This window comes from Clarias gariepinus, chromosome 20 (assembly GCF_024256425.1).
Source record: "Clarias gariepinus isolate MV-2021 ecotype Netherlands chromosome 20, CGAR_prim_01v2, whole genome shotgun sequence".
NCBI lineage: Eukaryota > Metazoa > Chordata > Actinopteri > Siluriformes > Clariidae > Clarias > Clarias gariepinus.
Window position 1 is genome coordinate 11542668 of NC_071119.1, and position 17779 is coordinate 11560446.

At 40.8% G+C, this 17779-nt stretch overlaps 1 protein-coding gene across 3 annotated transcripts in view; it reads right to left on the minus strand.

Annotated features, from left to right (window-relative positions):
- The window catches only part of tll1 (tolloid-like 1), a 29592-nt gene that overhangs the window by 2598 nt on the left and 9215 nt on the right, over positions 1–17779 (minus strand). For 2 of the 3 annotated variants that reach the window (XM_053479732.1, XM_053479733.1), the window contains exons 5-20: positions 16175–16357; positions 15653–15770; positions 11736–11914; positions 11544–11649; positions 11340–11464; positions 9691–9806; positions 9498–9600; positions 9229–9345; positions 8882–9027; positions 7868–8063; positions 7640–7765; positions 5432–5592; positions 5065–5245; positions 2760–2885; positions 1711–1838; positions 584–797 (exon numbers count right to left, since the gene is read on the minus strand). In XM_053479732.1, coding sequence (XP_053335707.1) covers positions 584–797; positions 1711–1838; positions 2760–2885; positions 5065–5245; positions 5432–5592; positions 7640–7765; positions 7868–8063; positions 8882–9027; positions 9229–9345; positions 9498–9600; positions 9691–9806; positions 11340–11464; positions 11544–11649; positions 11736–11914; positions 15653–15770; positions 16175–16357 — 2325 coding nt within the window. Of the gene's footprint in view, positions 1–583; positions 798–1710; positions 1839–2759; positions 2886–3707; positions 3810–5064; positions 5246–5431; positions 5593–7639; positions 7766–7867; positions 8064–8881; positions 9028–9228; positions 9346–9497; positions 9601–9690; positions 9807–11339; positions 11465–11543; positions 11650–11735; positions 11915–15652; positions 15771–16174; positions 16358–17779 lie in introns of all 3 variants that reach the window. The other variant, XM_053479734.1, reaches the window with a different exon arrangement.

The window sequence follows — 17779 nt, forward strand, 5'->3', positions numbered from 1 at the left end:
GTAGTTAAGAGATTATGGGCCAAACTTGGCTGAGTGATGATGGTAGAATAATTATAAAGGTCTTGACTTAAACCACATGCATGAGGAATCACAAAGGCGTTTTCATTTTCTGCAATGGAAAAGTACTCGAACTAGTTACTTTTATAAGAAAGTAACGCTGTAATGTAACTGATTACTTTTTAAAGTAACGTCTCCCAACACTGATAAATTTATATGCAAGTAATATGATCAGTGATCAATGTTTCATTACTTTTTTACTGACATACTGTATGTCATGCACGGCTTTGCCCACTAGAGTGCACTGCTGGACAGCAAGTCTGTTAAACTGTTCAAGAGTCCAGTTACAGTAACTTACAGATAATAGACTGTTTAATGAAAAAAAAATTATATATATATATATATATATATATATATATATATATATATATATATATATATATATATATATATATAAAGTCACAGATCTTTGTTTTCTATTTAAATCAGTATTTTTTTTCTTCTTTAAATAAATTACAAAAAAATATGAATTCCTGTAACCTGGTCTCAAACATGCACACACACACACACACACACACACACAGACCTGTGGAGTGTGTAGCGTGGAAGCCCTTGCGCTGCACAGAGGCATCGGAGATGAAGCGGAGGTAAATCCTGTTGCCCGTGGAGACGAGCGGCTCGGGAAGCTTGGTGCCGCAGAGCCGGCTCAGAATGGGCGCCTTGTCCGAATCGCCGTCGAACGCCTCCAGGTGATCGTACGCACATTCCTGGTGCTGCTCGATCTCAAACTCGTTGAACGACTGGAGAGGAGGATGAAAATAATGAACCAAGATGTCATAAATTTGAAAGGAGGCTTATTATTACTACACAAATCTTGCTCTAATGCGTGTCAGTATTTATCTACACTCCCCTGCCTTGACCTTTCCCTTTTTGTGTGTTTCCCTATGATCGTGCGCTTATGAATAGCCGTCATCCATTCAGCTACAAATCCCTGCGTCTGACAAACAGAAGAGATAAAACAAGCTACAAATCTCTAGTAATCTAATCAAAGGTTATTATTAAGCAATATTTATCTCCGTGCTTTAGCACATAATGTTTCTATTGAGGAATAAATTCCGAAAGGAATTCAGAATCTGATCTGGGAGTCTAAATCCGCCCCTTGACTGATTCATGCAGCCCTCGCGACCGGACTCCTCATCGCTCCCTCATTCCCCGTGTGCATATCTCTTTCCTGAGCCATTAGGACTCACTTAACACACGCATCACACAGCCTGACGGGAGCGCTCCTGACAGCTCTCTTTGATCGGACGGACCTGTTTGAATGCCTGCTCTGACCCCTCTGGCCAGCAGGGATTTCCTGCATAGACACATGAATATATTAATATCGTAAAATACATTTCAGAAGAGTTTCCAGAGGAAGCAGCTGCTCTGGGAGAGAGGGAGGGAGGGAGGGAAGTGGTAATTTATTGAGTTAATAGATTCGCTTCGGTGATGGGACGGGGCATGAATCAGATATGATAATAACGCACGTGTGCATATCGTATGTGAGACGGAGATGTGTTTTTGCACGCCTGTCAGTATAACGTGCATGAGACATTCTGACAGGAAGCCCAAAAGACTGTATGTTACACTAATACTAATACTGTAAGGGCAAGGTTATGTAAGAAATTAAAAAGTGTGAGAGCGGCAGATTATGTTGCTTTTTACACTCACAATTTTGACACGGTGGCCCGGAGTAGCGGTGATGTCCCAGGTACACTCCTTTCTGCTGGGGTACTTATCAGGCCAGTTGGGGCTACTTAAGGTGCCGGTGGGGCTATGGATTTTGTGCTCGCACTCCGCTACAGGATGGGAGAGAGAGAGCGAGAGAAAGAATATTAGAGAGAGAAGGTACAATAAAGAAAAGCTGAGGAATGTAATGAATCATGTAAATACACACAAGCGAAAAAGGCAAACAAGATTTATAGAATGTGTTCCAGCATGAAAACCCCTGAGTCTGCACAAACTGCAGATGAAGGGGAAAAAAAAGAATCTTCTGCAGAGGATTAAAGGTAAGAATGTGTTCTAAACTCTGGCCCGGTTCCCAGGTGTCAGTGCTAGTTCACTGTCACCTGAGATGCACCTTTAAGAGAAGAGCCAGTTTAAGTGGAACCCGTGTTCCCTTTGAAGCCACATCAGGCTTTTTCCCTTCCCGAATTGGGAACGCTGATGGCTGCAGGAGAAAGCGCTTTTGCGTAACCTGAGTCTGTCCCTCGGGAAAACTGAGTCAAGCCGTCAAGAAAGAAAAAAAAAAAGTCAACTGTGTGTCCTAAAACGAAAATAGGCTGAAACCTCCACATTACAATAAGTCACTCCACCCTCTGGCCCTTTGAGAAAACATTAATAAAAAAAAAAAAAAACTTTTGTTAGTCACTAATCGAATCATATTAGCGATCTGTGTGTGTGTGTGGGACGAGGCTGCACTTAAAAAGGAAGTTTTTGTGTTTGACTCAAAGGAACTGGGTCAGACGAATCCCTACAGAGTAAAAAAAAAAGTACTCTTTTTCGACCTCAAAGTCGCAGAAGTATATTAATATAAACCTGGGATTTGTTTTGTTTTTATTCTGACCAATAAGAATTGAGTTGTTGAGTTGAGTGTTACTCCTTTAACGTTACAGTTTTTTCATCCTCCTTTCAAATTAAGAAATAAAAACAGACATTCCTGGTATACATCACTCCTAGTATGTACTTTAGTATATATGTGTGTGTGTGTGTATGCACACCTTCTTTACAGTCATGCTTGTTCTCGTGCAGTATGAAGCCATTGCGACACTGGCAAACGTAGCTGCCGATGATGTTGATGCACTCGTGCTGGCATCCGCCGTTATCCTTCGAACACTCGTCCTTATCTGACACGCACACAACAAAAAGACGTGGAGCCAAATCAGTAAGAGAAACAACTTTGCGGGAATATCTAGGAATATCCATCACCCAGGAAACACTTTAAATAAAAAGTCCATTTAGCCCACATCTACCCTTGTAGTTGTTGGACCAAATAATTTGATAAAAGGAAAGGCAAGAAAGAAAAGGAAGGGAAGAAAAAGAAAAAGAACCATGATGTGCATCCATTCATCCTGTATGAAAACAGATTCAGGAATAATAATAATAATAATAATAATAAACAGGAGCAGATGTTTGTATCGCTCCTGAGTTTCCACATAAATGTGTGCACACTTTTCTCCTTTTTTTCCTCCTTGTTCAATCAGGAGCTGATTAAAACCGAATGCCGCACGTCCCTGCAGACACATGGCTTGCATTTTGTCTCGTGCTTGCGTTCGACATTATCAAATTGTTTTAAATGCTTCGCTGGCTTTCAAACCTCTGACACACTCGGTCACACACTCATGAGGATTAAGAGTGTGTGGGAGGGCTGTGGGGACCTCCCTGAACCTGACGGCGCTCTGCCAGGGAAGAGTTCATTTATCTACTGAAAGTGTTTAGAAAAGGAGCGTGACATTCAAGAGTGACATAGCCCAGTTTGTCGTCCTTAAACCACACCAGACCCACGTTTGTCTGGACTCAAGCAGCTTGAATGGATTGATCTGCAGATAGAATCTGACATCAGCTCAACAAATGCTGTTGGAGGCACATTTGTTGCTAATAGGAGAGAACCCGTTGAGAAAAGGGGCCAATCGGTTCCCCAAAACCTGTCACAGGAGAGGAGACCGTACCTGTGACCTGCCCTATGGCTGCTCTACGAGCAGAAGGAGGGGCAGTTATGTCCTGACAGGACTTAAATATAAAGATCCGTGCTTTGCAGGTGGCAGGTTTATCTGTGAAAGAGAACGCCCCGATGTTACAGCATATATACAGACACCATAGAAACAACACAATTGTTAACATTACAGCAAGTCCCCTACATACGAACAAGAACTCGTTCGCAAGTCCAATTTGTTTGTAAGTCCAAAAAACATTGGCTACAATACTAACACAATTGGTTAGACACAGTATATTACAGTACAGTGTTCTTAGTGTACTGTAGAATCGCTCCGATAGGTAAATGACTCATTTTAAAAGAACAAGTAATGTCTGCCATCTTATTATTTTCCAGCTTCATCACTGCTTTTACGCTTAGAGGATGCACGCTACACGTTAGTGACAATGTACGTGACCAGACATGTGATCTAACTTCTGTGAATAAATGCATAAACACATGTTCGTATCTTGGAAAGCTCGTTACTTAAATATTCGTGCATATGGAACTTACTGTATTTAAAATGCACACAATACACATCATTTTACAAATATTCCTTCAGCATGGGATTTTCACTTACAAGTTTCTTATAGCCATTCCGGCCTGAATTCTGGCATAATTTATTATTATATTATATTTATTATTACCCAAATATTTGTCTAAACCTGGCATATTATAGGCACCGCATTCTTGGCACAAAAGTCCACATTACCACACATGAAGAGAATGGATGCAAATGAAGTATAGCAGCATCTCATTTGAGCCTCAGACATTTTTCTGGAATGATTTTTTTGTTTGGAAATCGTTTGGCACGGTGCACAATATGAAGCATGAACCTGTGGGGTTGGTCTGGTTCTGATGTACAAGATCTGTGTTGGGTTTGGATGAAATTTTAGTATTCAGACTCAAAACATTCCTCACATTCTTGTCCTGTACTGAAGCTGGGCAGCGCTTGAGAAAAAAAAAACAGTATCTTTGAAGATGGTGAGAGCGTGAGTACGTATAAATCCGTGCTTGGCTTGAATTTTACAAATTTCTCAGCACGCAACACTGTAAGAAGGAATAAGGGTTAGCCAAACAGGATGATGCACAAAAAAAAAAAAAAAAAAAAAAGGAACCCAAAAACACTGAAAACTTTTGAAATCTACACCAGAAGACAACAGAACTTGGTTTATAAAAACCGACACCACAAAAGTTGGTTTATACAAGCAAGTTCAAAGGGTTTTTTTTTGTAAGAAATTCAATCATCACACACACACAGAATATCCACAACAGAGGCATTTTCATTTGGGGGTTTTTCTTTTTCATTATCATCAGTGTGAAATCTCACTAACCAGAAAAGAAGTGTGCTTTGAAGCCTTTCTTTGAAACGGTGTTGTCCGACTTAAACTCGATGCGCATGTTGTTGTACTGGGAAGTGATGACCTCTGGAACTTCGGTGCCGCAATATTTTCCATGAAGCTTAGAGTCAGACGAGAGGCCGCTCCGCACCTCCACGAAGTCGTACTTGCACACCTTCACGTTAAACATACAGACATGTTGGAGTAAATTCATTATGTACTGAACACTATTATTCGCATGACATAATCTTATTGTTGATTAATTCTCTTCAACACCAGCTTGGATGGTAATATTTTAATGCACTTGGTTGTTACCATCATCCACCGCATAATAACCTTTACACCTTGACACACTCCTCACCTCGTTCCCTTCCAGTTCAAACGCCTCGAACTGCACTGAGATGCGGTACTGCGTCGGAGCCACCACCTGCCAGATACAGTTCTTGTTGGGCGGATATTCTTTTGGCCATCCGGGCGTCGTGATGGTGCCATTCAGCTTGGACAGCAGACCTCCGCACGCAGCTACGAGAAACGGAAACCAACATGGTCAACTACGTAGCTGCTTCGTATTACATATCGTGCATGTATTGTACTGGATCGGGTCTAAACGTTTGACGGTTGTCATCACAGCACACTACGCCTTCCACTGTGATCTAATTAGAGGCAACATCAGCTATTTGTGGATGCGTATGCGGTTGTGTGCTTCCGATCGCACTTACATGTGGTGGTGTGTGTGTGAGGTCACCGGAGCTGGCTAGAGTAGCCAAATAAAAAAAAAGTTTTTTTTATTGTACTCAAGTAAGAGTAGCTGTACTTTAAAATTATTATTTACATACTGTAGAAGTTAGCAGTAGTCATCCAAAATATTACTAAAAAAGTAAGACTACTCAAGTACTAAATAACTCTTTCAATCGTAATGTCTGACGACTAATTTAGAGATTATGTAGGATTATGTATACAAAATAATATGATTTGCCTGTGCAATATTTACATACACATATAAGCTAATTTATTTACACATGTAATATAATTTATTTACACATATAATTTACCTGTGCAATGTTTACTTGACAACGCACTTGGGCACGCACTCTGCAATTACCATAGCAAACCCTGAATTACCCTGAATTATAACTGCACATATAACTGGTGCAATATATTTCCTTCTTTTCCCCTTACATGTGCAACATCTGTGTCTAGAATTATGTTTAGTGGTAATCTAAAATTGTCTTTCCTATTTATTTATTTAATTACTCTTTTCCTTTTCTCCTTTCCTTGACTGTAACCAAGTATAAGCAATTTCCCTCTGGGATTAATAAAGTTTTTTGAATCTTGAATCTTGAAATAAATTAATAAAACTGAATATCTTTACAAAATAGCAAATTAATCAAAAAGAAACAAACAACATAAATCTACTGTAAGTAACATATGTCTGTTTAAACAGTGCAAACTATGTCCAGTGTAAGATATACTGTATATTCAGTCGGCCTCCGAATGACTCAGCAGAAAATAACATTAGAACATTAGAATGGAACATTATGTACCAGAGGTCTCACTTTACCACAAACTGTGTCCAGCAGAACAAATGTAAAAAACTTACATTTTTTTAGCCTCTACCTTATTTGCTAATTATTTTACATTTTAACATTGCAACATTAAATAAAACAGCTAAACTAACCGAGTCATGTTTCCTTCACTGTCTATCACAGCTGAGAATTTGTTAATGTATGGTCTTGTAGTTATAGATATTGCCACTGATTGGTCAAATGGAGTCATGTGACTATTGTTCCTACGTCTGATTGGTGAAACACAGTCACGTGATAGATCCACGGAATAAAGATCTAATGTGTAGAATAAATGGTTAAAAAAAGTAATGAGTTGATTAATAAAGTTCTTTGAATCTTGAAAATGATAAAATAATGTACAAATTCTGACATTTCCAAATAATAAAATAAATTCTGACATTTCCAAATAATAAAATCAATTCTGACATTTCCAAATAAACTGTACATCGCAGTAAGAGTAGCGTTTCTTCTTCACAAAACTACTCAAGTAAAAGTGAAAAGTATGGTGCATTAAAACAAAAACAAAAATTTTTTTTTTTAGTTACACAAGTAAATGTAACTTGAGGTCACTGTATGAATGCAGTATTTCCAACCAAAATAAATATATATAAAATAAGAATCCTTCTTGCACCTTAATTCCTCCTTCGCTATTGGGAATAAAAACCATTTTAACCATCGAGACCATTATTGATGAGATGACTTGACAGCTTGATTGCTCATCATCAGACACTGAAATGTAAATGAAACCTTTCTACCCTTCTGCCCACTTTGCCTCCTCATCAGTCAGGAAACACTCTGGTGTGTGATTATGTGTGTGAGGTCGGGTTTTGAATAGTTCGCGCACTGTTTGTCCCTGTTGTGTTTTCCTGTTGACCGAGGATGTTTTCTTCAGCCGTGTGGATTGCTCACAGCTTCCCGCACGCCACTTCTGGGTCAGACCGGCGGAAACACCTGCACCTGCGCTCACACGCATACGCACACACTCGACAACAGCATTTTAATACCTTCACAGCTCTTTTTGTCTGGGGCCAGCTCGTATCCAGGGTCGCAGGCGCACTTGAAGCTCCCCAGAGTGTTCACGCACCTCTGCTCACAGCCGCCGTTATCCGGCTTCGTGCACTCGTCCTCCTCTGCAAAAACACACACACACAAATAAGATGAGCATTAAATGTGTTAAAGTGAAAGAGACATGAACCTGGATGTAAACTGAAAGAATAATTGCGTGTGATCACCTTTGAAGAAATTCGCAGCGAAGCCGGCTTTATTCACCGTTCCGTCCGAGACGAATTTCATCCACAGCGTGTTGGACGTAGTGCGGATGTCCTCGGGGATGTCGTAGCCACAGAATCGTCCGATCAGCGGGCTGCTCTCGGACAGGCCATCGCGCACCTCCAGGTAGTCGTACGTGCAGCTGTCGTGCCTCTCGATCTACAAACACATGGTGTTACAGCCTTAAAGCATTCCAGCGCTCCAAACAGGATCTCACATACCAGAAGTGTTTGTGTGCATGCGTATGTGTGTGCATGTGTGTGTGTGTGTGTGTGTGTGTGTGTATGTGTGCAGAGGTATGCCAAGGTCTTCGGGTTAGTGCCGAGTCTTCCTCTTTGATTGTACGGCCGCAGGAGAGAGTTGTAAGTGTGTGCAGGTTTTAATAAAAAGTTCCATCCTGTGCCTGTTTGTGTGGCTCCTCTTTTACACACACACACACACACACAAACTTATACACACATTCCTGAACAGTCATGATTGAAAAGGAGAACACTTCCTTTTACTTTTAAAGCTTTAACCTTCCTCTGTAGCCTACAGACCCGCGAGGGCCGTAACTATACCGCTCTGAACATTCCACAAAACATACACACACACACACACATACATTCGCCTTCCGTTCACATAATAATTAAGGCTGCTAATTAACACTACCTCTAAACATAAATATAAGTTCTGATGGTCAGGAATCACAGCGCAACCCTTTGTCACTAAAATATGTGTTTGTTTGGGGGGTTTTTTTGGGGAAAAATTGTTCCTACGAGATCAAAACAGTTGGATCGATCCTTAAAAAGACGCGCACACACACACACACATCACTGTGGCACACAATCCTAATCCTAAAAAGAGAAAGAATTAAATGTTAAGCACGTGACAACAACCTGGTGCTAATTATTTCCTTAATACACACACACACACACACACACACACACACACAAGTGTTTTACTCCTCGTGAAAATGTTTACATCTGTCTTCGTACCTCGAAGGCCTGAAAGTTGAGGCCCACACTGTAGCCCTCGGACACTGTGATCCTCCACACACACTCTTTAGAGGGCCTGTAGTCATCTGGATAGTTCGGAGACTGAATCTGTCCCAAGTCTTTGTTGACGTCGCCGCCACAAACCGCTAAATATAAAAAAAAAAGACAGACAAAAAAAAGAGAGAGAGAGAGAGAGAGAGAGAGAGAAGCCCGGTTTAAATTCATTCACTTTTACGTTCACTGGCTTTTTATTTCTACATATCATATAATTAAAGTCAACTCAGAATCTTATATTTTCTGCAGTTACTTTTCCGAACTAGCCGAGACTCGAGCGAGACCTACTGTACCTTCGTACACGGCGGAGAAGCCCTTTCCCACCCAGTTACTGCTGCTGCGGAACTCGATCCACATCCGGCTGTCTGTAGAGATCAGCGTTTCTGGAATCTTGTCGCCGCAAAAACGACCTGCACACACACACACACAGAAAAACTCATGTTTTTTAAACAACAATAATAGACACAGACATCTGAGAACCCTCTTGAATTATTGATCCAGTTACCAGATTTTTTTGTATGCTTAATACGCATCATGTGTTTGTGTCTGTGTGTGCGTGTACCTAGAAGAGGTGCTTTCCTCCAGTACCCGTCGCGCACCTCGATGTAGTCGTACCAGCACAGGCTGCTCTTGTAGAGGTCCATGGTGGTGAAGTTGAGCACTATCTATTAAAAAATAATAATAACAATAATAAAAGATTCTGAATGATTATTAGCTTAATTATAAACGCTTTACAAATCCGGTGCGCGTGTTACCTTCTCTCCGGGGGTGACGGAGATCCTCCAGACGCAGTGTGTGTAGGAGGGGTATCCATTCGGGTAACCAGGAGATGAAAAGTTGCCTGCTGAGTCTTGCAGTGTCTCGCCGCATGCTGATCGGAAAAGTGAAATATAATTCGGTTTAGGCGACGCAGCGTATCATGATACACGCTGGTGTAATAGCCGTGATAAGCATTCCAGACATTCCAGACATCGGAGTGGTTTTAGTGAAGCATAGTTTTTGAATTGCAAAATGTTTAGACCTCTCCATCATGTTCTCTGTACGGCTCAGTGTAACTTGTATCGGGTCGGAAAGTGTAGTTCAAAGAACAGGTTTATGACACTAATACAATTTCCGCTTCATATAATTTTGTAAATCTTATCAACATGGCAGACATTCAACACCAGTAATCTACTACAGATTATTAATTACTACTTTAAAACTGCAATTTGATTGCATTATTGATTATTACATGTAAAAAGTAATCAGATTACTAATTACGTTACTTTCAAGTTACTTTGAAAACATATCTCACTGCGTGCGCTCCCTCTGTAGACGCCTCCCTCTTCTGCAGGTCGGGCCGGCTGACGTTAATTAATATTAACAGATCTTAAGTTTTCTCCGCGTTAAAAAACCTCAGCTTTGGCCTCCGAGTGGCGCAGTGGTAAAGTGCTCGCCCTATTATCAGGAGATGGCGAGTTTGATTCCCGGGTGATGCTGTAAACTCTCGCAGCCGGAGGTCTAGAGAGAGCTGATTGGCCGAGCTCTCTCAGGGGGGAGGGATGAGAGGTACTTAGTGCTCCCGCATTAATCACGGCTCTACAGCCAATCAGGGGCATCTGTAAGCTCATTCAAGCTGAAGGAGTAAATAGCACTGTCCTCCAAGTGTGTTGCTCCCAACGGTGCGTGAGCGAGCAGTTCGGAGGAAACACATGATAGTTTTCGGCCCTACCGACAAAGTGGTAGTAAAAACCTTAATCTGGGATCCCCCTAGTGATGGGGAGGAATTGGACACAACTAAATTAGAGAGAAAATCTTTCACTGACCATTAAAGTCTCATTAATTAAGCCTCTGGATGTACAGTATGTGGAAGTGCCTTTAAGTATCTATTACGCACAAAATTAAAACGAGGAAAGGATGTAAAATATTGCTGGTGCTGAAAATATATATTAAGCACATGTGCTTAAATGATATCATCTTAATTAAAGCGCAGGTTTTAAGTGGACCGTTTAGCTTCGTGGACATGCAGGTGAGGGGAACGTTAAGTGTTTGAGAAAGAGAAAGCAGGAGAAAGAGAGAGAGAGAAATGTACAGTGTAGAGTAACTAATCACAAGTGACTCACTTCACCTCTACTATTGGGGAAAAAAACACTTAAGTAGTCATTAGACGGCAATCTTTCTGTACACACACACCATTATGCAGCTGTAGCCTTTAATTGTAATAATCTATCAGTATGAAGTGCCTATGAAACGAGATAATCTCTTCATAATTCAACATTTAACCAATATCATTAGTCATCCATTGTTCCACTCCTTTTCTTTCTTTACTATTCTGCGTATTGTTTGCTTTGGCAAAAAGCAAACACATCTGAATCTTGTGTATGCCCACACACACACACACACACACACACCTATAGTAGCTTACCTGGACACCTGTAGAGTTTCTTGGCTTGTGAAATGTCTCCTTTGCTGAGTCTGGTTCTCTGCCCGATGGCTGGCCGGACACCGTTGTCGTCACGTGAGGGAAGGATGGTGTCCAAAAACATTCCCCTGAAAGACACCAATAACATTATTAAATCAGTCTTCCGGTGTTAAATCAGAGAGGAGTGTCTCTGTGTGTATGGCTCACCTGGAGAAAGTGTTCCTGGCGTAATGCATGATGCTGTCGAAGTCGTACGGCTCGCCGAGAGAGTTCACCTCGCCGGGCTCCATCTTGAGAAAATTATATTCCTGACCTGCACACGACACACACACGGTCTGGTTATGGAATTATCTTATCACCTTCATTCAGAGCAGACGTGAATAATGAATAACTTGGTACCGGGCTGAATGTTGTCTCTGATGATGGTCACGTGATCGTCGCGATCGGGACGCGTGTGCTCATGCCAGAATCCGATAACGTGACCCAGCTCGTGAACCACGATGCCGAACTTGTCGCAGTTTTTCCCGATGGAGATGGCTTGAGGCCCGTTACCGCGACGACCCACATAGGAACAGCATCTGCGATAGAAAAATAGATTATGGATCATTCATTCGATCGTTTTTTAGTATAAATGTTAAAACGATGTTGTTTTTTTGGTTCTTTAAATAGCTCAAGTACTTAATTTCCCAGGGCAATTCATTTCAGTTGTCTTCATCTGCCTGAGACATATAGGACACTGGGGTAGAATAAAGTGGCAGCATGGAAAATCTTTGATTGGCATGCTGTTATAGGATAATAATCAAGCCTAGAAAACAAGTATCTCATTTAAACACACGCGTTATGAACATATACGTGGTAATGTTATCCCACTTGACGCGTGGCGTAGTTACTGTTATTACTTATATAGACATATCATTTGAAGACTGTACTGTATTTACATGATGTGTATGTATAAAAATTGATGTGTGTGCCAACACAGCTAATTGTGGGATATATATAAACTGTAGATGTGTTATAATTATGCACTTAAGCCTTTTCCGGGGTCACACCCGCTCCCGGAGACTGAGCCAGTGATACTGTAGGTACAGGCTGTGAATCTTCCCTTGTCTCGGTGTTCCTTCCCTTGTCTCGGCGGCAGCATCGTTTCCGGCCCCAGAGTCGGTCAGTCTGCTGTCTGAATTTCTCCGCCAGATCATTTCTCTTAACCTTAACATCAGGTGTCCTAGTGTTCCTAGCAGGTCCCGTTTCCTTCCTCCCGTTGCCCACAGGTCCTGCTCCTCCACCAGCTCTGCTCACATTGCCGCTTCCTTCCAAGTGTTACTCACAGGTCCTGTTCTGTGAACTAACCCTCTTTCCTTCTCATTGTTGCTCGTGGGTCATATTCCCTTCCCCAGCGTTCCTTAGCGGTCTCGTTTCTGACAAAAACCTTCGTCACGGGTCCTGTTTTCTTCCCGAATGTTCCTCACAGGTCCTGTTCTATCGCTGGTGTTCTTCAAAGATCCTGTTCCCTCCCCAGTGTCACTAACTGACCCGCTTTTCCTTTCTCTTTGTTGCTTATAAGTCAATGGTCTTGTCCCAGTGCTGCCCATTATTCCCTCCCTTAATATTCCTCAAAGGTCCTGTTCCTTCCTCCCACCGCACTGTTAGTCAAAGGACCTGTTCATTCCCCCAAAATGATCCTCACAGGTCCCATTTTTTTGCTAACATCCTTTAATGTTCATATTTCCTCCTTGGTGTTGCCCAGAGATGCCCCCAAGTCTTGTTTCTTTCTCAGTCCTGGTCTTGGCCCTTTCTCTGTTTCTTCTTTATGTTCTCTCTCATCTCGTTTAAGCCTCCCGGGAGTTCCGAGTCGTACATTGTTCCAAAATAAACTATACATAAAGTTAAAAACAACAATGATCCTAATGCTACATGATATATTCTGTTATTCTCCTATAGAATATGACTGCTGTTAAAGTCAAAGCTCAGGCGATAGAGTGAAACTTTGAAAGTCAATACTTACTGTATGCATGGCCAGGACACACACGCATACACACAGTCGTAATCTCAGTCAGGACTCTATTTATATTGTGGATTAGAACACCTAAAGCCCTTATTTCATTGCCAATGATAGCTCGGTGCAGAGACACACACACACACACACACACATACACACACAGATACTCATGCTCTCACACACAAGCTTAAGCTAAAGTACCTATCATTAATAAAGACAATTAAAACACAGTGAGTGACTGTTTTAACAGCTGAGAAGTCGATGAATAAATAAAGTTTCGCTCTATGTCATGTTTCATTCTATCACTTTTATCTTCTATCTTGAGCTTTGGGTTTTTGTCTTTCCACTACGTTTTTCAGGCAACTCCCAGTTTGAGGTGTTTTCTCATTCCAAAACACACTATCACACAACTATGGCTATGATAAGACATATTTTTGGAACTGCAAGCTGCCAAGAAGGATAACATGCTTGCTGAAAATGGATCAAAATCAAAATTGTTTTTGTTTTTTTCACACCGTGCGGTGATCAGAGCCCGCATTCACAAAGTTTCTTAAGCTTAAACGTTGACAAAATTCTAAAAAAATTCTTAGGATTATAAAGAATTTCCGTTTAAATTTAGGACTAAATCCTAACAAAAATTAAAATGATTCACGAAACATAAAAATAGCTCCAAAGAGGACTTTTAGGAGGCTAAAGAGTTTCTATAGCAAAGAAAAAAATAGCGGAAAGAAGAAATATTCTCCAAACACTGAACGTAAAGATAAAAGTAAACACCGCTCTTTTGTCCAATTTGTTTTTCTTGTTCTTTTACTTCTTTCCATCTCTTTTGGATTGCTCTTGGATTGTTGGCTACATATCATCCAAAAGTGCAACTTAAACAGACTGTCCTGTAATCATGTAAATTGGTATCAATTTAAAATGGATTACAAGTAATAAAATCAGTACGGTAAATAAATCTAAGAACTTAAAAACTGCATGGAAATTGGTTGCTTCAAAAGTAGACACATTTTCAACATTTGGCTGCTTTAATTAACTTTAAGATATTTAGTCTATAACAGAAATTTGGCATAAAGTATCCTGTAGTCATGATTATACAATTTCTTTATATGCAAACATTATGATTTCACTGTCAGTTCTATTATCATTTATTTATACAAAGAGGGCATTTAAGACACTTTTTTATTAACCAATCACAGTCCTTGAATTGCTGCATCATCCCTAACAACAGGGTCGACCACACTCCCTCACTAAGATAAAGGTTTTTCCTCAGAGAAGTTTCCTAAATCACTTTTAGTCTAGGACTCCCAGCTGGGACTTTTTAAGCTAAGATAGGAGAGAATTCTAAGAAGATTTGTAAATACAGGCCCTGGTGTATGGTGTGAACAGTAACTGAATGCCCTTGCCATGCATCTGTGGGACTGTATGGTCTGCCCTGGTCCAACGTGATTGGTTGATTGGATGACTGCGTGAACACCTAAAGTGCGTATTGAATAAGTGGCGGTAACCGGATATCGATTTAGTGCTGCTTTTCAAACTCTGGTCTCTCGTTATTTTTCCCTCTCTTTTTTTCCTCCCTCTCTCTCTCTCTCTCTCATTATCACGCCGGCTCGTTAGATGCCATTCCACTCAGAGAAGAACAATGGCCGGCCTGCTCAGCGTGGTAACGAGGCAGGAAGGAAAAGTGAGCTGACTGTAGTAAAGTCGTCTCCTCTGACACTCTCTCTCACACACACACACACACATACTGACTAGCACACGCACATTTTAAACACACACACTACAGGATGCCCGCATAACAATGAGAGGTGAATGAGTAAGAGAGTAAAAGTGCGTGTGTGTGTACGTGTACGCGCACGCATCAGTATGTTTCAGTGCGTCTTTATTTTCAAGCCTTGTCGAATCTCATTTGAAAGGGTATTAAACAAGTGAGCATCGAATTATCCCAAATCTACACATTGTAGACTACAAATACTGTATAACCTTTCAACCTCTCTCTCTCTCTCCTTTTCTATCCGTTCGCCCTTTTCTTCCTATTGAGAGGTCCGAGAGTGCTCCGTGTGTGTGTCCGCATGGGCCCCAGTACAAACAATGGTGTAATTTACTGAACGCACGAAAGCCGATCAAATCATCAGACCGTGTCGACTACAAATCATCCGGCGATCCAAGTCTTTGAAACGAGTCCCGCAGGAAAGTGTTCATCGGATGATTTGCTTGTCTGCTTCGCCTTAGGCGTTATAAAGCTTTATATACCGCGTTGCGTCGCGGTGTATGACCTCATGGTTTAGCGAACACAGAGAAACACTGGAGCACAAGATCTCACCCGCAGGGACGGTATGTAAAGACGATGTAGCTCTCCTCGTCTGTTTTCTCAACGAAGGTCACGCAGGTCTGTTTCTCCCAGTGTCTCATGGCTTGCTTAAACATGGCTTTTTGACTGCCTGAGAAACACACCAACACACACACACACACACACACACATACACATAATATTTCCATGAAAATGTAGCACTGGGCATATAGTGTTTCAGCTTTTCATTGGTATTAAATACCAAAACGTAACAAGTATGGACACCTCTGTGCATGCCCACATGAACACACACACACACACACACACACACACACACACAGATAAAACACTGGAAGAAATATAGCAATGAGGTGAATATTGCGATACACTTCAGCAGAGTTAAAGGCATGGTCTAAAGTTTTGATCCCAAGGATAAACCATGTAAGTACCTTTCTCTGCCCTGATGATGTCATTACAGACTCGCTCTGATTGGCTGAAGAACAGTAACGGTATGTGTGCATACATTGCCCAAACACACACACACAAGTAACTCACCAGTGAAGTTGCCTCCTATGACATAAGGGATGACACCTCCGGGCCAGATTCGCTCTGCTCTGGAAGTGGCGGCTCGGGGGACACGAGATTTCCCCGCTCGAACCCGTCTCTCTTCGTCCCTGCCGCCTGCTGAGACAGCTCGGTTCGATCTCTCCTTCTCCTTACTAGAGTTCTTAGACGGTTCTGCACAAAGACAGTAAACACATATGCAAATACATTACACTACAATGTTTGTGGGCGTGGCCGAACCTAAAACTAGCTGCTATGAGTAGAAACGGTAGGACTCGAATTCTATTATCCTGATTTAAACCCTCAAGACCCTGATCAGGCAGATGTTAATAACATGCATCACGTCTCCTATTCAACGTCCTAAATCAATCAATATTTCTATCTATTTATTCTCAATAACACATTTATATCCACGGCACTAGAATATCCACACAATCACACCTAGAAACGCATCACTCTGACAAGGGTCAACATGAATTTAATGTTCCAGTGAGAGTACACGGTCCCATGTCCTTAGGGTGATTTTCTCCGTCTTATCAAAAGTCTTCATGTCTAAATGTCATGGTCGCTGGTTATGAAGTTTAAGGGCTCTGCAGATATTAAAATCTAACACCTTGAACTATAAATAGACTATATATAAGCCGGGACTCCGAAAAAAGGTCAGGACAGAAACCTGGGCCCATATTCACAAAGTTTCTTAAGCCTAAAAGTTGCTCCTAGTGAAAATTCTTAGAATTATGACTTTTTCTTAGAATTTCTCCTTAAATTTAGGAATAAATCTTAAAAATAAAAATGATCCACAAAACATCTTAGCCCTAAAAAACAGCTCCTACGGTAAGAATTGTAAAGAGTATAGAGGATGACTTTTAAGAGGATTAGAGTTTCTATAGCAGAGGACAAAATATCGGAAAGAAGAAATTTTCTCCAAATACTAAACGTAAAGCTAAAAGTAAACACTGCTCTTCTGTCCAATTTGAATTTTTTGTTGTTTTATTTCCTTCCATCTCTCTCAGATTGTTGACTACATACCATCCAAAAGTGAAATTTAAACAGACTGTCCTGTAATCATGTAAATTGGTAAAATCTAAGCCATTTTGCTCCCATCAATCTGAAGTGGATTACAAGTAATAAAATCAGTATGATAAATAAATGTAAGACTTTAATATAGTAACTACTGTGTGAAAATTGGTTACTTCAAAAGTAGACAAATTTTCACCATTTGATTGTTTTAATTACCTTTAAGATAATTAGCCTATAACAGAAACTTTGCATAAAGTAGCCTGTAGTCATGATTATACAATTTCTTTATATACAAACATTATGATTTCACTATCAGTTCTATTATCATATATCCTATTTTCACAAAGAGCGCATTTAAGACCTTTTTTTTTTTTATCAACCAATCACAGTCCTTGAATTGCTGCATCATCCTGAGCAACGGGGTCGACCACACCTCCACACTAAGATAAAGGTTTTTGTACTTTCCTTCCTCAGAGTTGCTCTGAGAAGTTTCCTAAATCACTTTTAGCCTAGGACTCCCAGCTAGGACTTTTTTAAGCTAAGTTAGGAGCTCTCTGAGAGAATTCTAAAAAGCTT